Raw genomic sequence first — 22,715 nt, forward strand, 5'->3', positions numbered from 1 at the left:
CAGTTGGAATTATCTCATGCCTCCCTTGAGGACAAGGACCATATCTTAGTCTGTATCCTCAATATCTTACCCCAGAGTACTTAGCACACACACAGCCTCAGTACATGCTGGATAAATGAATGAATGCATGAACAAATGAGCACATAGGAAAACAAAATCTGACATAATTGGTGCTGCAGGATTTCACAGATCATTAAACATGGGTTTTGTTTCCAGAGAAGAAGTTTGGATTAGGTAGGAATTTTTTTTATCTACTCATGTAAAACAAGTTAGGAAACAGCTGTATTCACACCTCTTTTCCCAGTGTACTGATTTATGTGTTTCTTTTTCATTTTTGTGTGTTTTTCTTAAGCTCATTTCATTTACAAAGTCTTAAAAATTAAGTTATGCAGTTTTAAAAAAAAGAATAAGAAGAAGGGAAAAAAAGTAAAAATAATTTTAAATTACATTACAAAGTTTTCGTTTGAGTGATATGGTTTGGCTCTGTGTCCCCACCCAAATCTCATGTTGAATTTTAATAATTCCCACGTATCAAGGGTGGGACCGGGTGGAGATAATTAAATTATGGGTGTGGTTTCTCCCATGCTCTTGTCATGACAGTGAGTGAGTTCTCACAAGATCTGATGGTTTTATAAGAGACTTTCCCCTTCCCTCATCACTCTTCTGCCGCGCTGTGAAGTGGGGCCTTTCGCCATGATTGTAAATTTACCCAGCCATGTGGAACTGTAAGTCAATTAAACCTCTTTTCTTATAAATTACCCAGGCTTGGTATTTCTTCATAGCAGCATGAGAAAGGACTAATTCAATGAATATATTTTATTTCAGATGTATGTATTAAGACCTAATTCCTAAACCAAAACAACATAAGTCATAGAACATATGATGTGAATAATTGTGAATTTGTGATGAACAGAGCTTTCCACTTAGTCATAATTTTCCCTTTTTAGTGCAAGTTCATCTCAGTTAACACATTTTCAGAAATCTAAACCAGCATTTGAATGCTAGTGAGGCACTGGCTACATAGTGGCTATCCGCACTGAGGTTAAGGGAATTCATTTTATCTCTTTCATATAAATGTATATAAATGGATTCTGTCTCCTGAATCATTTGCCTTCTGTCTTCCATTTCTCATCATAAACCCAAATCAGTATTAAAAAGTCAGAAAAGTTGTTTTAGTTTCAGATTATTTCTATTACTCTCAAGATACGTCTTGTATTAGATTTATACAAGGCTCAAAGATATAGATAAAACGTGCTTTTAAGTATGAAATTAGTACCAGTAAATAAATATTGGGTTGAATCATAGAGATGAGAAAATACATAATAAATGAATTGGCTATTCCCTTTTAGTGTGAATTTAAAGCTTTTAGAAGTAGATATGTGATACTTTCTTTTACATTTAAATAATGCTTCCATAGGGTAGAGTTCTCAAACAGGAAATTTGGGGAGGATTCAGGTGAGGTTTATTATGATAACAACTGCAAAAGTGTACAATTGTTTGATTAAAAGATGAGCCAAGGAAGGCTGGAATGCAGTGGTGCAACCTCGGCTCACTGCAACCTTGCCTCCAGGGTCCAAGCGATTCTCCTGCCTCAGCCTCCTGAGTACCTGGGACTACAGGCACATGCCACCATGCCCAGCTAATTTTTGTATTTTTAGTAGAGATGGGATTTTACCATATTGGCCAGGATAGTGTCAATCTCTTGACCTTGTGATCCGCCCGCCTCAGCCTCCCAGAGTGCTGGGATTACAGGTATGACCCACTGCGCCTGGCAGTTCATATTTCTTTATTCTTTTCTTCTTTCTGTCTTGGACTGGATAATCTTGAGTGACCTATTTTTAAGTTTGGTGATTCTTTCTTCCAGTTGCTCAAATCTACTGTTTAAATAAAAAATGAAATTTTTAAAAATTTCATTCGTTATACTGTTGATGAAAAGATTTTTTTAATTTCATTTACTGTGCTGTTGATGAAAAGATTCAGACTCTGTAAAATATTTGAAGAGATTTATTCGGAGCCAAATATGAGTGGCTATGGCCTGTGTGAGAATATGTGCCCAGGGTTGTGGGGGCGCAGCTTGGTTTTGTACATTTTAGGGAGACATGACACATCAAGTATGTTTAAGATATATATTCATTCAGTCCAAAAAGGTGAGACAACTTGAAGCAGGGGCTTCCAGGTTATAGGTAGATTTAAAATTTTTCTTATTGGCAGTTGGTTGGAAGAGTTATTATCAGTAGAAATAAATGTCTGTGTTATGATAGGAGGTATTGGAGACCAAAGTTTCTTCATGCAGATGAAGCATCTAGGTAGCAGGCTTCAGAGAGAATAGATTGTAAACGTTTCTATCAGACTTAAGGTCTGTGTTGATGTTAATGCTGGAGGAGTACAGTGAGGCATGTCCGACCCCCAATTCCCATCATAACCAAACCAGAGTGCCCTGGCCGAGAAGGAAGTCCATTCAGGTGGGTGAGGGACCTTAGAATTTTATTTTTGGTTTATAGTACTTTTACCCCCAGAATTTCTATTTAGTTTATTTGTTGATTGTCTCAATTGGGCGAGACATTATTCTCATACTTCCCTTTAGTTGTTTAGACATGGTGTCTTTTAGTGCTTTGAATGAAATCAAAGATGTGAATTTAAAGTCTATCTAATAAAGTACAATGTTTAGGCTTTCTGAAGGACAGTTTCTTGTTGAAAACTAGACATTTTAAATAATGTGGCAGATCTGGAAATCAAATGCTCCTCCCAGGGCTTGTTGTATTTCTGCTATATTTGCTTATTTAGTAATATTTCCAAACTAATTATTTTCTTTTTTTCTTTCTTTCTTTTTTCTTTTTCTTTTTTTTTTTTTTTTTTTTTTGAGATGGAGTCTCACTCTTTTGCCCAGGCTAGAGTGCAATGGCACAATCTTGGCTCACTGCAACCTCTACCTCCCAGGTTCAAGTGATTCTCTTTCCTCAGCCCCCTGAGTAGCTGGGGCCACAGGCATGTGCCGCCACACCCAGCTAATTTTTGTATTTTTAGTAGAGATGGGGTTTCACCATGTTGGCCAGGCTGGTCTTGAACTCCTGATCTCAGGTAATCTGCCCACCTTGGCTTCCCAAAGTGCTGGGATTACAGGCATGAGTCACCATGCCCCACATCCAAACTAATTCTTTATAAAGTCTGTATTCTTGTACATGCCCACTCAAGTCTCTGATTGCTTAGTTTAGTAGTCAGCTGATGGTTAGACAAAGACTTAGCTTGGAACTAGTAAATTTCTTATTCTTTGCCAAGGAGCTCTGTGTGCATGTTGTGGCATACCTCCAGCACTGAGCCAGGCAGTTTACAACTACCCAGAAGCCTTCACTTGCTGCTTGCACAGAGCCTCAAGGTTAGCCAGAAGTGTGAGGTTAGGGTCTTTTCAGATCTTTCCTGAATGTGTCAACAGCTCCTGTATGTGACCTTCTAGAGTCCCAGTAATACCTTACAACTTTTCAAAGCTCCAACCCCATGGACATCTCTTTCTTTAGCTTTTCCTTTCCAGCTTTTTTGGTTCCTCTATTGTTTTCCTCAATTGTTACCCACTGCCTTGGCTAAATAATTGCCTCTGATTGTTTCCAACAAGCACTTCTGAGGAAATGGCTTTTCACACTGGGTGAGCTCCAAGTTAGGTCAAATGAAGACATCCTTGCTAGTGGGGTCTTCCATGGAAACACCACACAAGCCAAATAATGACATTTTTCTGGAATGGGGCTTAAAAGAACCTCCAGCCCTTTCTGCTTCCTTCCGTGATTTTCATGGTAATTGTGAGGTGATGATTTTCATGGTAATTGTGAGGTGTTAGTTTTCAGTTTAAAAATGTCATGAAGCTTGCTGCGTATTGAAATCCAGCCATTTTTCCTGAATAACTGCTCCCTGATTGCTACATGACTTTAGTTAATTTCCAGAATGTTGAAGTTGCTTCTGATCATTTATCCAGTGTTTCTTGTTGCGTTTATAGAGGAAAAGATTTTTCGAAGGCCTTGCCCCAGCACTTTCACTGACATTGCTTTGATATGAAGAATTTAACCCATAGCCAAATACCAGAAATTAAAGAAGATTTTTCTTATGACATAGATTAATATCATTTCTTCTGTCTCCTTTCTATGGTATTTCATGGTATGGATATACCATAGGATGCTTAACTCTTTCATAGTTGATGGGCGTTTGTTAGTTTGTAATAGCCAAGATAACTAGAAACAATGCTACAACTAAACTTCTTGTATATGTCTCTGTATTCTATTAAGAATGTTTCTCTAGAATGGCTATCTGGAAATCAGATTGCTTGATGAATAATATGTACATTAAAAATTTTGAGAACATGGGCCAGGTGCAGTGTCTAACACCTGTAATCCCAGCACTTTGGGAGGCTGAGGCAGGTGGATCACCTGAAGTCAGAAGTTTGAAACCAACCTGGCCAACATTGTGAAACCCCATCTCTACTAAAAATACAAAAATTAACTGGGTATGGTGGCACATACCTGTAATTCCAGCAGCTTGGGAGATGGAGACGGGAGAATTGCTTGAACCCAGGAGGCGAAGATTACAGTGAGTCAAGATCACACCACTGCACTCCAACTTGGGCAATAGAGACTCCATCTCAAAAAAAAAATTTTTTTTTTATGAATACTTTAAAGCTGTCTTCCAGAGGCCTAAACTAGTTTATATTCCCAGCAGTGCTTTGTGAGAATAATTTTTTTCCACACCCTGACCCATACTGAACATCAGTCTTACAAAATTTTGAAAGCCTGGGCAAAAATCAATATGTCATTGATTTTTCAAATTTGGATTTAAATTATATTTTGAAGAGCAATGTCATTGCTACCCCTGTAAGTAATAATTTTTAATCCCTTCATTTCTCCTATTTAGGGAATGGCATTTACTTTACAAGAACGACAAATGCTTGGTCTTCAAGGACTTCTACCTCCCAAAATAGAGACACAAGATATTCAAGCCTTACGATTCCATAGAAACTTGAAAAAAATGACCAGCCCTTTGGAAAAGTAAGAGATTATTAGATGTTTCATTTTTTTATTGGTATTCTGATTAGAAAACTTGTGAGCATTATGGTTATTATGGCATGAGAAATACATAATCTCATATAAGTTTATGTTTTTGTCTCTTAACTCATTTTATGATGATTGTGTTTCTTTCACTTCAGTGCATACTTCACTAGCATTCACTATTGTAAAACTTAACAAGTTAGTTTTCATGTTTCCAATCAGAGCATCAGGCTTGAATGGAATGTTAGAAGCAAAGGATACCATCTAATTTGTACTCATCTTATTCAACAACTTTTACTGATCACCTGCTTTGTGTTTGGCACTGTACTAGCCACTGAGATTATGAAGTGGATAATAGATAGGATGACCACACATTATATCACCTAATCCAGGATACTTTGGAGAATAAAAAAGAGGTGTAGCAAAAGCTATCCCTGGCAAACCTTTTTTTTTTTTCTATGAGATGAAGTCTCACTCTGTTGCCCAGGCTGGAGTGCAGTGACGCGATATCAGCTTACTGCAGTCTTCACCTCCTGGGTTCAAGCGATTCTCCTGCCTTAGCCTCCCAAGAAGTTGGGATAACAGGTGCCTACCACCATGCCCAGCTAATTTTTGTATTTTTAATAGAGACAGAGTTTCACCATGTTGGCCAGGCTGGTTTCAAACTCCTGGCCTCAGGGGATCCTCCCACCTCAGCCTCCCAAAGTGCTGGGATTTGAGCCACCTCACCTGGGCTTTTTTTTTTTTTTTTTTTTTTGAGATGGGGTCTCACACTGTTGTCCAGGCTGGGGTGCAGTGACACAATCTCAGCTCACTGCAACCTCTGCCTCCCAGGCTCAAGTGATTCTCCCATCTCAGCCTCCCAAGTAGCTGGGACTATAGGAGTGCACCACTACACCTGGCTAATTTTTGTAGGTTTTAGTAGAGAGAGGGTTTCACCATGTTGCCCAGGCTGGTCTCGAAGTCCTGGACTCAAGCAGTCTGCCCACCTTGGCCTCCCAAAGTCTGGGATTACGGGCTTGAGCCACTGCACCCAACAGCAAACTTGAATTTATGACCAGCCCGGTAACTCACAGCCCTGTCTTCTAAAAGGTCATCAACAGATAATTATGCTGTGGTTGTTATTGGCCTCTAGACCACAATGTACAGTACAGTGAGAACAAGGTACATGGATACATATTCTGGGAGCATGCAGAGGGCATCTAGCTTAACTTGGGGAATCAGATAAAAGCTTCCTGGAGGGAGTGATGGCCAAGCTGAATTGTAAACAGCATGTTACAAGTAGTAGGTAAAGTATTCTGTGTAGAGGGATTGGTCTGCATATAGCACTGAGCATATCAATTTGAGTTTGTTAAATGTAGGAGATTATTGGTGACTGGTAAGAGTGGTTTCTTTGATGTGATGGGGCAAAAGAGATATGTGATAGATTGAAAAATAAATGGGAGGGGAGGAAATGTAAACTACTCTCTCAAGAAGTTCAGGTGAGGAGGGAAGGAAGACATTAATAAGTAAAGCAGGACTTGGGATTAAGTATGTTTCAAGCTGGGAGAAAGTTTAATGTTTCATCATAATTATGAGGAATGAGCTCAGGAGAAAGCATAATGGATAGAGTAAGTTCTCATAGAAGGGGAGAAAGCATAGGGTCAAATGCAGATAGAGAGGCTGGCCTTGAGCAAGAGCAAAGAACAGCTCATTCTCTGAAAATGGAAGAAAGATAAATATAGGTATTCAGAAGGGTAAGTATGGAGGTGATTGAGCAGAAGTAATGAGATCTCATCTTTAACTGATGACCTTGATTTCCTTTATGACATAGAATATGAAAGTCATCGCTCAGATTTAGAAGCGCCAAGGTTAAGGAGAGTGATAAATGTTTGGAAGAGCCATATGGCCATAAGATAAAGCTGAACAAAAGCTAGGCTTGGTGGCCCATCCCTATAATCCCAGCACTTTTCGAGGCCAAGTTGGGAGGATCACTTGAACCAAGGAGTTCTAGACCAGCCTGGGCAACACAGTGGGACCCTGTATCTACAAAACTAAAAAGAAAAAAATTAGACAGGCCTGGTGTCACACGCCTATAGTTCCAGCAACTCAGAAGACTGAGGCAGGAGGATAACTTAAGCCCAGGAGGTCAAGGCCACAGTGAGCCATGATTGCACCACTGCACTCCAGCCTGAGTGACAGAGTGAGATCCTGTCACAAAAAAAATAAATAAATAAGGTTGAACAGGAGAAGGTTAAAGGGATGAGAGCAGACCCTGATGGCATATTGGCAGGATATTGTTTATTGATGCCATGCTGCATAGCAATGTTAATTTTTCCACAGAAAAGATGAAATGTAACATTGATTCAGGGTTGGAGTTTGCTGGGCTGGCAAAGGCAGGCGTTACATAAATTCATTCAGTTACTATTCATTCAGGACTGCTATGTGCCTGGCATTGTTCTAAGCTTTGGAACTCCAAAAATGAAAACACTCAGCCCTTCCCTTCAGGGAGTTCACTATCTCTGGTGGGAAGGCAGACACTGTGGAAGGGTAGTACAGTGATAAATGTATGTGAGGATTCCTAACAGTAATGATGGAGAGATTTGCTCAGATTGAGAGATTTGATCCTGGGATCCAGAGTGGGAAACAAAGAGGCTCCCAGAGGGAGCCCATGGAATTGGGAGAAAATGAAGCAGTCAGAGAGTTAGATATCCCTCTGAAGGATGATAAAGTGAGGGCATTACATGGCTATCCAAAATGGTAGAGGATTGCGATCCGAGAGTGGATAGGGCATTCACCATTGCTGAGCTATAACGAACATAGTAAGTGCTGCGCAACACTGTGAGACACACAGAAGTGTGACTGAAGTAGAATAAAGATTGAAAGTGAGGAAATCCATGACTCGCAGTTTCCCTCTATCACATGCCTCATAAGTTATCTTTCTTTCCTTGACATCATCTCACAAAGCCATCGATTCCATTTTAGCAGCTCAGTTCGTTTACTTCCCTATACCTAGGAGAAATCATCTTCACTTTAACTTCTATCTATTGATACCATTTCTTCTGCTTTTAGCTATATGGAAAATATAATTGAAGGGATTATATTTATATAATTGAAGGGATTATATATAAATGAGTTCTCATTTATTCACCAAGTATTTGCACACCAGTTATATACCACATATTGCTATTAATAGTTCCTGGAACCGTAGAAGTGCATGAGGTGATTGTTTCTAATTTATGGTATTGTCTAGGCTGGAGGAAGCCAGAAAATCAGGAAGTAGAGTGAGAGTTGCAGAGGGGAGTAGGGTATCATGGGACCTGAAAACAAGAAAGTCTAAAGCATATATGTATATGTATGATAGGGGAGGAGAGTGGACAGAAAAGGGCCCCCAGAAAGCACACCAGCTGAGCTGCATTTGGAGTGCACATGTATAGGACTATGCCTGGATGGAGAATGCAGGCAAAGGGTGCACTAAGTGCAGCAACTCCGGTTTTAGTTGTGTTGCATTGGAGGAGCTGAAGTCAACATGAAGGGGATGAGGCTGAAAAGTAGGCAGAGGTCTTGTTAACTATTTGAGGAGCTTGAGGCTTATTTTACGATGATTTGTTTGGAAGCAATTTAAGGAGAACAGACATAAACACAGGTTTTTAAGAGAAGAAGGAACTGGAGCATAGAAGGAAAATTGTATTTATAAAGACTAGTAAGAAGGCTTTTGAGGTAGCCCAGCTGAGAAATGATGGTAGATTGTACGGTGTGAGGATGGAGGGAGCAAATGGATATATTTGAAAGCTGTTTAACAGGTAGACTCTGTAGGACTTGGTGATTTTTAGGATTGGGGAGGGTAGGAGAGGAAGAAATCAAGAATGGAATCTGGGTTTGCCATTTGGTCACATGACAGCAGAAGAAACAAGGTTGGGGAAAGGTATGTCTGCTATAGACATATTTAATTCAAATGATTACTAGCTTTCAATCCAGTTCCCTGTTCTCTAAATTTAAAAATAAATTATTAATATATTTATTGACATCAGTTGACAGTTACCTTTTTTGTGCCACTTCTGCGTTCTGTGTAGACCTTGTAATGCTTCTAACCCTCCTGGGTTATAAATTCCTTGAAAACGGGTCACTTCTTATATCCTTGGAGAATAGTGTCAGGCATATAGCGTTAAGCAAATGTTTGAATGAATGCCACTTTATTTTGCTTCCCTATTTATATGTCAGTCTCCTCGAAGACTAATTCTTTAAGGATAAGGGCCTCATATATTTCTAGTGCCTTCTTTAGTACCTGACTCACAGTAAGAGTTCAATAAACATTGTTTCTATTGTTATTTCATTGTCTTCATCATCATCATCATCTACCATATAAGTACCCTTATATTTTTGTTAATTTTTAGTCCTGGGTGTTTAATAGTGATAATCTAAGGTTTTGGGTTTTTTTAGAATGTGGATGTGGGATTTCAGTTTTAGACATTTAGGTTTAACTTTCATAAGCCTAGACTTTTAATGTAAATGTAGGCTGACTTAGACATTATTTACTGTGCTTAATTTCAGATATATCTACATAATGGGAATACAAGAAAGAAATGAGAAATTGTTTTATAGAATCCTGCAAGATGACATTGAGAGTTTAATGCCAATTGTATATACACCAACAGTTGGTCTTGCCTGCTCCCAGTATGGACACATCTTTAGAAGACCTAAGTAAGGCTTATTTAAAAAAAAAAAATACTTGTAAATGATGATTGAATAAGGAAAATATCATTCCATAACACCTATTACATTTCTGTTTTATGTGTCTTAGCCAAATCACATTTCCCACTTCACAAAAACTTAATTTCAATTAAAAGATTAACAAAACCCCAACATATTGATAACTTTTTTTCTTTAGCTGGTAATTTTTATCTTTGTAAAAATAGTATCATTTATTTTTAACCTTCTTTAAATTATTGTGGTTGTTAGAAGAATTATATACTTTTGGAACTCCCCACTACCACCACCAAAAAAATGTTTTAATTCTGGTGGGAGATTCCCCCGAAATTATCATTAAAATTTTTGTCAATAAAGCCAAATCAAGAGATTGGTTCTTTCTCATTTTTTAATCAGTTTTAATTTCTGTTTGTTTGTTTTTTGTTTTTGAGATAGAGTCTCACTCTGTCACCTAGGCTGAAGTGGAGTGCAGAGGTGTGATGTCAGCTCACTGCAACTCCACCTCCCAGATTCAAGTAATTCTCATGCCTTAGCCTCCCTAGTAGCTTGAATTAAGGTGCATGCCACCATGCCTTCTAATTTTTATATTTTTAGTAGAGATGGGATTTTGTCATGTTGGCTGGGCTGCTCTTAGACTTCTGACCTCAAGTGATCGGCCTGCCTCAACCTCCCAAGTTGCTGGGATTTACAGGCTACTTCTTTCGGCCTGTTCTTCTTTTTTTTTAATGAACTTTCATGCATTTTTATTTCAAATAGTTGTAGCACCTACAAACATTATAAATGGGAAGAGTACTGGAATGGAAGGACTGACTCAAGTCCTTGAATGAGTCACATGATCCCCGTAAATGTGTTTCCTGGTGTAAAGTGGGAAAAGCAGGACCTATCAAAGAGCTATTGGAAAAACCAATGTCACAGTTCTTTGGAAAATTATAAATATTATATATATATATATAGATGCTGTTTTTACTTAATCTGAGTTTTCTTGTCTTGTTCCTCTAATCTCTTGTTACTTTTCTCAATCCTTATAATATTTTCCCCATGCCCAATTAACATATTGTTCCACATGTAGAAATTCAAACAATGTATGACAGCATTTATGTTCAATCTCCTGTCATCTAGTCTAGTGGATTTCAAACTTTAATGTGTGTAAGAAATACCTGTGGGACTTACTCAAAATGTAAATTTCTGCCAATTTACCTCTCCTCCCTGTCCCCAAAATTTCTTCCGAAAAAGAAAAAAGGTCTGAAGATCTGGATTTTAGTGAGCACCCTCTGTGAATGTGTTGCCCATATTCCCTGGAAGACTGAGAAACAGACTGTTCTAACGTGTATACTGCCAACAATTACTGTATCTAAAATGTTTCTATGACATAAACGTTTTGTTCAGCTATTTAATACTTTCTTACTAGGCTGATTGAAAGATAGAGAGAAACTTAGAAATACTGATGCCTGAGCCCCACCCCATAGATTCAGATTTAGTCAGTCTAGGCTTAGGAGTTTCACAAAAGAGCCTGGTGTGATTCTGATGTATACCCAGAGTTGAGAACCAACAGAAAACATGAAGAGCATGGCTTTTTGTGTGAGGGCAAATACGGTATATTATTTATGCAATGTATTGTGCTTTGGGCTTTTTTGTTCATTTTGTTTTTGTAGGTAGTTATTAAATCTTGGTTCGTTGTTTAATATAAACTTTAAGCCAATTAAATCAGAATCTTTGGAGGTGGGACCCTGGCATTTTAAAGTTTATCAGACGATTCCATTATATAGCCATGTTTGAGAAATGGCTGAACTAAACTGATTTGAACTGTAATAGTAGTGTCAAATTTTAGATACCAATGAGAAAGTTAAACGTAAGATCAGTTTGACAGCAATGAGGATCCATTGGCCCTCATGTCTGTCTGACCTGTGTTCTAGAACCTGTGTTTCTTTTTTCTTTTTTTTCCTTCCTTCCTTTTCTTTCTCTTTTGAAATCTGGATTATCTGAATTAGGCAACAGCAAACTGTTTAAAATGACTTTTTGTTAGTCATTCCACAATTTATGCATATTTCAAAACATGTTGTACATGATAAATACAGTTGACCCTTGAACAACACAGGTGCGAAGGTCCATTTATACTGGGATTTTCTTGTGCTTCTGCCACCCCTGAGGCAGCAAGACTAACCCCTCCTCCTGTTCCCCTTCATGATTTTCTTAATAACATTTTGTTTTCTCTAGATTACTTTATTGTAAGAATACAATATATAATTCGTATGTCATGCAACATACAAAGTAGTGTTAGTTAGCCAGGTGTGGTGGGTCATGCTGATAATACTAGCACTTTGGAAGGCTGAGGTGGGTGCATCACCTGAGGTCAGGAGTTTGAGACCAGCCTGGCCAACATAGAGAAACCCTGTCACTACTGAAAATACAAAAACTTGTTGGACATGGTGGCAGGCACCTAAAATCCCAGCTACTCGGGAGAGTGGGGCAGGAGAATCCCTTGAACCCTGGCAGGGTGGAGGTTGCAGTGAGCCAAGATTGTGCCACTTCACTCCAGCCTGGGTGAAAGAGCGAAACCCATCTGAAAAAAAATGTGTTAGTCAAGCTGTATGTTACTGGTAAGGCTTCTAGTTAGTAGTAGGCCATTAGTAGTTAAGTTTTTGGAAGATCATTTGTAAATTTTTGACTTTTGATTTTCTAACACCCACATTGTTCGAGGGCCAACTGTATATCCAATTTTTGTCAATTAAAAAAATATTAAATAAGTAAAAGTAACTTTTCACGATACTTCAGGCGTTTCATCTTTTGTGTGAATTTACTGTAATTTTCTTCTCTCCCTGCTTCTTCAAATTTCAAATTTTCAGTTTCAGTAAGTTTTAATCATAGTTTAGTTGGCCTTGTTATGCTCTCCTGCATTGGTGGCTTGCTTTAAATTGTTTTTTTTTTTCCTGGTGTGTATTGAGTTTATTTGAACATGAGGTGTGTATACATTTCTTTTTGGGCAAAGTGATTGTATCATTTAACAATAAATAATCTTTGTTGCTAATAATTTAACAATAATCTTTGTTAATGATAAACTTTGTAATGACCAGTGTAATTACAGTTTGAAGTACTTGAAAATGTTTGAAAATAAACTAGTGTGCCTTAGCTAAATTTGCTTGGAAATTATACCATGTCTTGATATTTTATTAAAATATCAAAGTATTTCAATTATGAAAAAAACTTAGAAACAAAGCTGTTGTGAAATGCAAAGGTGTTTTTGTTCTGTTGCAGGGGATTATTTATTTCGATCTCAGACAGAGGTCATGTTAGATCAATTGTGGATAACTGGCCAGAAAATCATGTTAAGGTACTAATAGCACAACCCTTCTTTTCACAATGTGTTCTCTTTTCTTGTAAATTACCTCTAAATCCCAAGAACAGTTTTTAATTGTTGCTCTGATTTATTTTGCACTTAAATACATGCAGATTTAGTGCTTTGTAGCTGTGGAGGTGATAATAGTAGTACTTGTAAAATGGGCTACCGGTATAGAGTTTGACTCTGAGAAAGAAATTGGAGCTAGAATACAAGGTGAACCCTCTCAGTATCAGTACCACTGGTGTCTCCTGCCTTCTCAGTCTCCTTTTCCTTTCACTAATATTATTTATTCTAAGAAAAGGAAATACATTAAAATGCCATAAAAATTTTTGTTTATGGATGGTGTTAGAGAGAAGTTTGGTTATGCCTTCTTTCTTTTAAATCTAAGATTTAGAACCTTAGCAAAAATAAAAATGTTAAATATAGCAAATGTAAGCCCTGGCTTATTTGGTTATCTTTCATAAAATAAAATGTAATAACTTATTTAAAGATCTTTGGGTAGGCTTCTGTAAATTTTATTACAGGCAATAATCTTTACTGCCTTTATACTCTTTACCAAAATATTGCTGAATGATCATTGATTTGAATAATCTAGCAAAAATTTGGGCAAATACTTAAACTCACAGTATTATCTTAAGACTTTATAAGTAGGTTTTTTTTGTTCTAGATCTTTTTCTTTTTCACAGTTGCTAAGGTTTTTCTTGTTTGGCCTTGGTTATTGTGTTGGAGTATCATGCTGTTTATTTCTAAACTCTTAATTTTCTCTTATGGTAATCTCTCAATCAGAATCTTGTTCATCTCTGCCATATTTAATCTTTCTGATGATATTTAAGTTGGTCCTCTAGTCAGAAGAATTCTGTTTCTAAACCGAAGTCAGAGGAAATCCAATCTAGTTAATGTCCCATAATAGTCAGAAATCCTAGGATTTTAAGTATGCTTGGTTAGTTTATATTGGAAATTAGCCAAGAAACAATTTTATTTTTTAAAAGCAAGAGTGAAAACATATGAAGTGATTCAATCTTTTAAAGAATGCTTTCCTTTAGTGCCCCATTTTTGACAACTTTTAATTTGTATCTTTTTTTGTGATTAAGGCTGTTGTAGTGACTGATGGAGAGAGAATTCTGGGTCTTGGAGATCTGGGTGTCTATGGAATGGGAATTCCAGTAGGAAAACTTTGCTTGTATACAGCTTGTGCAGGAATACGGCCTGATAGATGCCTGCCAGTGTGTATTGATGTGGGAACGGATAATATCGTGAGTAATATCTTTTTCCCTCTTTATCTTCCTCCTGTATTTTTAAAAATTTGTATTCTATTCCTCTTTTGAAAATGATAATTTAAGAAGGGAAAATTTTATGATTAGATTTTAGTCTTTTTCTTAAATTCCACTTTTAATATTTATATAAATAATAGTAAATTAAGTCTATTAAAAGTTTCTTGGGCTGGGCGTGATGGCTCATGCCTGTAATCCCAGCATTTTGGGAGGCTGAGGCAGATGGATCACCTGAGGTCAGGAGTTCGAGATCAGCCTGGCCAACATGGTGAAACCCCATCTCTACTAAAAATACAAAAAAATTAGCTGAGTGTAGTGGCGCATACCTGTAATCCCAGCTACTCGGGAGGCTGAGGCAAGAGAATTGCTTGAACCCAGAAGACGGAGGTTGCAGTGAGCCGAGATCGCACCATTGCACTCCAGCCTGGGTAACAAGAGCAAGACTCTGTCTCAAAAGAAAAAAATAGGCAATAAGTTTAAAAAATTGTATCAGTAATTTTTTATTTTGCAGTTTTTATTTAAAATGGTTATGTAATAAAAATTATTTTATTTTTACATTTGGTTTATTTTATAGGCACTCTTAAAAGACCCATTTTACATGGGCTTGTACCAGAAAAGAGATCGCACACAACAGTATGATGACCTGATTGATGAGTTTATGAAAGCTATTACTGACAGGTATTTTTTAAAAGTTTGAGTATATGAAAGCACCTTTAATAGAGGGGAGGGCGGCAGGGTAAGAACGAACAGTTTTGTTTTGTTTTCCTTTTTCTCTTGTAAAGATAAGCAGGAAGCCATTACATTTTTGAGAACTTTATTCAGCCTGGCTGTTTCTGCCTGATTAGATGTGCTAATATGAGATGGTTCCCATGGTTTACCTTGCTTTCTTGAGTTACCTGACATTTTGAGGGAAGTCTGCCCTCACTGCTTCTATCAAACTCTTATTTCGCGAGGTACTTTTTTCAGGCTTGACCTTCAGGTCCACACCCACATTCCACTGAAGCTCTTTTGCAGCTTTTGTATTTTAAGTTCTCTGACCATTTGGTCCTCCCACCTCTCTACCTCTTTGCAACATGGACTCAGGTTTTCCCACTCCTACGTCCTTGAAACTCTCCCTTCTCTTGACTACGAAATAGCTTCCTCCTAACTTGGTCTTTCTCCCACCTTTCTCTCTTTCTCTCTCTTTATTTATTTATTTATTTTTGTCATCTTTACTGGTTCTTGCTGTGTCTTATTAAATGTGGATAACTACATAGTCCTCTTCTTTTTGACCCATGACCTGTAACCTTTATGTATGTTACCCCTAAACCCATAAAACCCATCTGTAGTCCCACTGCTGTTCTGAGGCCTGCATTTCTAATAACCAGAATCTTCCATCTGGATATTCTGTTGTGAGTGCATATTCGTATCCCACACTGAACCCCTTTCCTTTCCAAACAACCTATCTTCTGTATTCAAAGCTTCTATTATTGGCAGTAACATTCACCCTATTGCCAAAACTTTGATCTTGGTGTTATCTTTGACCCTTCTGCCTTCTCCATCAGTCTCCCATGCAGTCAGATATTTCTTAAATTCAGTGGGTACTATCACTTAAATGTCACTTTTTTTCCAGAGGTAAAGAGAAAGCCACGATCTTGCTCTCTCCTTATCTCTCCTAGAGTTTTCTAATTCTTCTTCCAGTCCTCTCCTCCCCAGTTTATCTCCACCTTAACACCAGATTAATTGTGATTATGTCATTCTTTGGCTTGAAATCTCTCATTGGTTTCTTATTTCCATAGGATGAAGTCAAACCCTTTACCTTAATGATCTAATCTTGGCCTACCTTTAAAATTGCTGGCATGTAGAAATATTTGAAAATTAATTCCTTTTCAGAGTCAAAGTCAACAAATCTAAAGTGGAACTTTACATCTTCTCAGAAATTGGCCATCTCTTCTTCTTCCTCTCACTTTCCTACCTTAGACAACCAAATAGTGTCTTAGTTATTCCAGGTACCTTGACATTTTAACAGCTTCTTCCTCATTTTCCAGTTGATCCTCTTCAGTTTCTATTCATTCTTTCTTACAGCTCATAGTTACTCTTTTGCTTCCTGAATCTTCTGCTTCAGATCTCTTGTCTTCACATTACAGTAGCCGCCTAGTTGCTTCTGCCATTTGTGTCTCACCCCACACCGATACGTGCTCCATTTCACTGGCAGGTTTATCCTTCTTAAAGGGTGTCATGTGTGAATTTTTTCCTTTCTCTGCAGCCTTAAGTGGTTCTATGTGGGATGCAGAAGAATGTCCCTGTTCTCAAATTTAGCATTTGAGATTCTCCCTTATTTGGTCCCAACTTGCATTAACCAACTTCTCCTTTATCTCTTAATGTAAACCGTGAAATATATAGCCAGATTATTGAAAAGTCAGGGTCACCCCATATACAGCCTGCTTTTCTTCCTACCGCTTTGCTTTTTGTTCTTTCAGGGCCCACCTCCTTTTCAAGCCTTCCCTTATTGTAACTCCCTAGATCATTGACATCATCTTTTTCTGAATGTCAGTGAACTCAAATAGGAATTATTTTTCAATATACTTTCTTGTGTTGCTGTTTAACTGTTAATGTAATGAGAATTTCATATCAAATATATATTTTTTGAGGCTCAGAGTCAAAGTGTCCTCCTAGACGCTTGAAAATAGTTTACACAGATTCATATCCCATGGGTTCATTATTGTGACATGTTCTTTTTAAAAACCTCATACATTTTTTAATTGAATAATTTCTACATTTTGAATCTAGTTTTTCACTGGCTCTCAAAATCTTCAGATGACTTTAATTGAACTCACATACATTATTTTTGAATGCTACCATAGGGAATATTAGATGGAAAGCTGTTTAATAGTCTTATTTTCAACACAACTATTACGGGTTTTGCTGTTTTTAGATACGGCCGGAACACACTCATTCAGTTTGAAGACTTTGGAAATCATAATGCATTCAGGTTCTTGAGAAAATACCGAGAAAAATATTGTACTTTCAATGATGATATTCAAGGTAAAGCAAAAAAAAAAAAAAACTTCAGGGTTTTGATTCTTACTTTTTGAACATTTTTAATGTGCTTATTTTTTATTTGTAAAAATCTTTGTTTTTCTTATAGGGACAGCTGCAGTAGCTCTAGCAGGCCTTCTTGCAGCACAAAAAGTTATTAGTAAACCAATCTCCGAACATAAAATCTTATTCCTTGGAGCGGGAGAGGTAAGTTTTGTAGACTTTTAAAACTTAAAGTACACCCTCTTTTCTAAAATTGGAAAATGGGCAGAATGTTGATGTTTATATAAAAGATTGTAATGAGCTTGTAATTTTGTTGAGGTATAGGATATGAAATCAAGACTTCTGTAAAATAGGTAGTTTAAAATATGTTTAGAGAGAGTATCACAAAGAATTTTTGTTTGATTTGTAAGGGAAAAATACACCAAATATTTCTTATAGCATATAGTCTTCATATATAAAGTAACTTAAGCATTTCATCATACTCTACTATATATTAAAATTTGTGTTTTGTTGGACAGGCTGCTCTTGGAATTGCAAATCTTATAGTTATGTCTATGGTAGAAAATGGCCTGTCAGAAGAAGAGGCACAAAAGAAAATCTGGATGTTTGACAAGTATGGTTTATTAGTTAAGGTAAAGTATTTAAAATTTGGAGAAGCAAAAGAGTGTGTTATATTTTAAATTGAATTTTTAACGTGTTATTTCTTAAAATCTTGTTTCTCATTGGAGTATTCAAATTATACCAATCGGGACCTTCCACTCTCTTTTCAGCAGAACTTCCTGATTAAATTACAGTAGTAGCAGTTCTTTTGATATTTGAGCAGAAATTCTTTTTTAATTTTTATTAATTAATTTATTTGTTTATTTTTTGAGTTGAAGCCTCTCTCTCTCTCTCTCTCTGTCACCTAGGCTGGAGTGCAGTGGTGCAATCTCACCTCTCAAGCAGTTCTCCTTCCTGAGCCTCCTGAAGCTCAGGCACCTGCTACCATATCTGGCTAATTTTTGTATTTTCAGTAGAGAAAGGGGTTTGCCATGATGGCCAGGCTGGTCTTGAACTCCTGACTTAAGGTTATCCGCCCGCCTCAGACTCCCAGAGTGCTGGGATTACAGGCATGAGCCACCACAACCAGCCTTTTTTTAAATTTTAGATTTAAGGGGTACATGTGCAGGTTTGTTACGTAGGTATATTGTGTGATGCTGAGGTTTGGGCTTCTGATGATCCTTTTGCCCAAGTAGTGAACATAGTACACAATAAGTAATTTTTTTTTATCTCTTTACTCCTTCTTTCCTCCCCTCTTTAGGAGTCCCCAGTATCTCTTGTTCCCATCTTTATGTTCATGTATACCCAACATTTGGCTCTCACTTAGATGTGAGAACATTCAGTATTTGGTTTTCTGTTTCTGCATTAATTCACCTAGGATAACGCCTCCAGCTGCATCCATGTTGCTACAAAGAACATTATTTCAGTCTCTTTTATGACTGTGTGGTATTCCATGGTGTCTATGTACTACATTTTTTTTTTTTTTTTTTTTCAAGATGGAGTCTCCCTCTTGTCACCCAGTCGGGGCTGCAGTGGCACGATCTTGGCTCACTGCAACCTCCGCCTCCCAGGTTCAGGCTATTCACCTGCCTCAGCTTCCTGAGTAGCTGGGATTACAGGCGTCTGCCACCATGCCTGGCTAATTTTTGTACTTTTAGTAGAGATGGAGTTTTGCCAGTACTACATTTTTTTAATCCAATCCATCTTGTTGGGCACCTGAGGTGACTCCATGTCTTGACGATCGTGAATAATGCTGTGATTATGAGTGCAAGTGTCTTTTTGGTAGAATGATTTATTTTCCTTTGGGTTTATACCCAGTAATGGGATTGCTGGGTTAAATGATAGTTCTATTTTTAGGTCTTTGAGAAATCTCCAAACTGATTTCCACAGGATCTCAACTGATTTGCATTGCCTGCAACATGTATAAGCATTCTCTTTTCTTTTTTTTTTTTTTTGAGATGGAGTCTCGCTCTGTTGCCAGGCTGGAGTGCAGTGGCACCATCTCAGCTCACTGCAACCTCCAACTCCCTGGTTCAAATGATTCTTCTGCCTCAGACCCCCAAGTAGCTGGGATTACAGGTACATGCCACCACGCCCAGCTAATTTTTGTATTTTTATTAGAGACGGGATCTTACCACATCGACCAGAATGATCTCGATTGCCTGACCTTGTGATCTACCTGCCTCAGCCTCCCAAAATGCTGGGATTGTAGGTGTGATTACATTACGCACCCGGCTGACTTTTTAATAATAGCCATTGAACAGAAGTTATTCTTTTTTTTTTTGGAGACAGAGTCTCACTCTGTTGCCCAGGCTAGAGTGCAGTGGTGCGATCTCAGCTTACTGTAACCTTCACCTCCTGGGTTGAAGCAGTTTTCCTGTCTCAGCCTCCCAAGTATCTGGGCAAGTCACCATGCCCAGCTAATTTTTGTATTTTTAGTAGAGCTGGCATTTCACCATATTGGTCAGGCTGGTCTCAGTCTGATCCAGGAGGCTGCCTCGGCCTCCCAAAGTGCTGGGATTATAGGTGTGAGCCACCATGACTGGCCATGAGCAGAAATTCTTAACTGTTTGGAGATTGTAGTCCTCTGAAGCAATCTAATAAAAAGCTATGGACCCTTTCCCCAGGAAAAAAGCAAGTGCTCCTGAAACCAGTTTATGGATAATAAAGAGCTTATCTCCCAGATTAACTTAGTACCTGTGGGCCTGACTACCTTTGTTAGCACTGATTACCCATTTTCACTAGCTTAAGAATGTCATATATCTTCTACTGTGTAACACATTGAAATATAAGCAAACTGTTTCATAGTTAAACCACAGTACACAATGCTGTTGTATTTTTGTATGTACACATTAAAATGTAATGGCATAACTTCTGCTTGGCATTTATGTCTGTGGAGCAAGCTATCTAAATGTACTTTACTCCAGATCTAAAATCTTTTCTTCTAAATTAGAACCAGTATTCTATTAGTAAAAAAAAAAAAAAAAATGAAAAAGTATGTAAATGAAAAATCTTGAGTGCTTAAACTACACATAATTTAAAATATAGTAGTTATATACCAGATATTGTTATAAGACTTTACATGTATTTTCTCCTTTAATTGTCTCAAAAATCTCGTGAAGTTTTACAAATGAGGAGGTCAAGGGAGTTTTCTACAGTCATCAGCTTATAAGTGACAGAGATAGGATTCAAAACCAAGTGTCCTGACCGAAGCCTGTGCTCTGAATCATTAAACTGTGCTGCCTCACAAAGAGGCTGTAACTATCATATTTACTAGCACGTAAGACACAAGGATAAAACATCACATATTTAGAAGGCTATTGGGGGATGTATGTTTTGACTAGTACATAGTTTGGTACTTCTTTTTGTGATGTTGGTTTTCATCAAATATATTGTAATTCTTTAGCATATTGGTAGGTCAGGTCTAACTGTATTGGTAGCTGCAATGTGTCTACTTAGCACAAAGTGAGAATCCTGTCTGTCTCCATATTCATCACCAGATTATGTATTTCTTTTCCAGTGTGCAGGTAGCTTGACCTATGGGCGTTAGGCTTCCAATGTCTCCTGATGACCCTAAACACTGCCCTTAATTTTGAGACTTTGGAAGCAGTGACTTCTTATGTGGTTTTGTCACCTGACTGATGATAGTGTACTGCTTTTCTAGCCCCTGCAGATTCTTATCTGGAGTTATCTTGGAGTTCTGATGGAAATCACTTTTTCAGAAGTCTTCTTTTTTACCAAAATAAGAATATAATCTTCTCAGTTGATTTTTGCATTCAGTATGTTTTTGTCTGCCTTAAATCTTTGAGAATCCTTCATTGCTCTAGTTTGTCAGTTGTACCTCTTCTGGCTTTGTGACACTACTAAGAATTTAACTTTTATGGTTTTTGACCCGGGATTTGGAAAGGAAAGCACATTTCTTCATTCAGCCATCTTTAATCAGAATTCCCTGTTCCTCTTGTTTCTAAACTCTTGATAGTGTAAGTCCATGGTGTCTGTCTGCAATTCTGAAATTCTAAAGGCTTTGAAATTCCAAAATTTTTTCTGAAATTTATTTTGGTGACAAATGTGATTGCCCTGAACTTATCTAGTAGCAAAACCTGACTCAAACTAGTAAGAAGATCTTTGTAGTCTTAATCTTTTGTACTTGGTGTGACTATTCATAAGTTTGTTCAGTTGCGGAGTATATCTGTTGAGAGGGAGAATATGTAATATTTGATATACGCCATATTGTATTTCTTTTTCTTTTTCTTTTTTAGGATGAAGTCTTGCACTGTTGCCCAAGCTGGAGTGCAGTGGCGTGATCTCGCTCACTGCACCCTCTGCTTCCTGGGTTTAAGTAGTTCTCCTGCCTCAGCCTCCTGAGCAGCGGGGATCACAGGCACATGCCACCACGCCAAGCTAATTTTTTGTATTTTTAGTAGAGATAGGGTTTCACTATGTTGGCCAGACTGGTCTCAAACTCCTGATTTTGTCATCCACCTACCTCAGCCTCCCAAAGTGCTGGGATTACAGGTGTGAACCACCATGCCCAGTGCCATATTGTATTTCTAAAACATGAAAAATTCTCGGCCAGGAGTGGTGACTCCTGCCTGCAATCCCAGCACTTTGGGAAGCCAGGGTGGACAGATCGATTGAGCCTAGGAGTTTGAGACCAGCCTGGGAAACATGGCAAAAACCCTATTTCTACAAAAAAAATTAGCCAGGCTTGGTGTTTTGTGCCTATAGTTCCAGCTATTCTGGAGGCTGAGGTGGGAGGATCATCTGAGCCTGGGGAGGTAGAGGCTGCCACTGCACTCAAGTCTGGATGACAGAGTGATACCCCATCTCAAAATCAATCAGTCAAATTAAACTAAATATGAAAACTTCTTAATTCTAAACTCATCTAGCCCAGATAAAGGATTGTAGGATTTTGTGCCATATTGGACTTAGAAAGACCTCGTAGAGTAAATGCATTTTTGAGAGAGACTACAAAGTTTCTGGAAATAATGGGAGATTTGATTTTTGTTTCATATTTGCATATATGGACATTATGAAGACAGAATTGGAAGATATGGGTTGAAGAAGAAAGTAAATGAAAATGAGAATACATTTCTATTGTAGAAACAATGTGTAACTCATAATGATGTCTTTTTATTTCATCCTTAATATGCATTGACTAAAAAAATACTGTATTTTATCTCAAAATTTAGGGACGGAAAGCAAAAATAGATACTTATCAGGAGCCATTTACTCACCCAGGCCCAGAGAGCATACCTGAGACTTTTGAAGATGCAGTTAATATACTGAAGCCTTCAACTATAATCGGTAGGTAAAGTTATTCTGATAAGTAATTTT

At 37.7% G+C, this 22,715-nt stretch overlaps 1 protein-coding gene across 2 annotated transcripts in view; it reads left to right on the forward strand.

Moving 5' to 3' along the window:
* ME2 (malic enzyme 2) overlaps positions 1 to 22,715 on the forward strand; it is a 63,190-nt gene that overhangs the window by 16,685 nt on the left and 23,790 nt on the right. For both annotated transcript variants that reach the window (XM_035271094.3, XM_002757241.7), the window contains exons 3-11: positions 4,891 to 5,024; positions 9,555 to 9,704; positions 12,963 to 13,038; positions 14,139 to 14,300; positions 14,893 to 14,996; positions 17,233 to 17,342; positions 17,446 to 17,543; positions 17,858 to 17,971; positions 22,571 to 22,685. In XM_035271094.3, coding sequence (XP_035126985.1) covers positions 4,891 to 5,024; positions 9,555 to 9,704; positions 12,963 to 13,038; positions 14,139 to 14,300; positions 14,893 to 14,996; positions 17,233 to 17,342; positions 17,446 to 17,543; positions 17,858 to 17,971; positions 22,571 to 22,685 — 1,063 coding nt within the window. The remainder of the gene's footprint in view (positions 1 to 4,890; positions 5,025 to 9,554; positions 9,705 to 12,962; positions 13,039 to 14,138; positions 14,301 to 14,892; positions 14,997 to 17,232; positions 17,343 to 17,445; positions 17,544 to 17,857; positions 17,972 to 22,570; positions 22,686 to 22,715) is intronic.

This window comes from Callithrix jacchus, chromosome 13, assembly GCF_049354715.1.
Source record: "Callithrix jacchus isolate 240 chromosome 13, calJac240_pri, whole genome shotgun sequence".
NCBI classification, from domain to species: domain Eukaryota; kingdom Metazoa; phylum Chordata; class Mammalia; order Primates; family Cebidae; genus Callithrix; species Callithrix jacchus.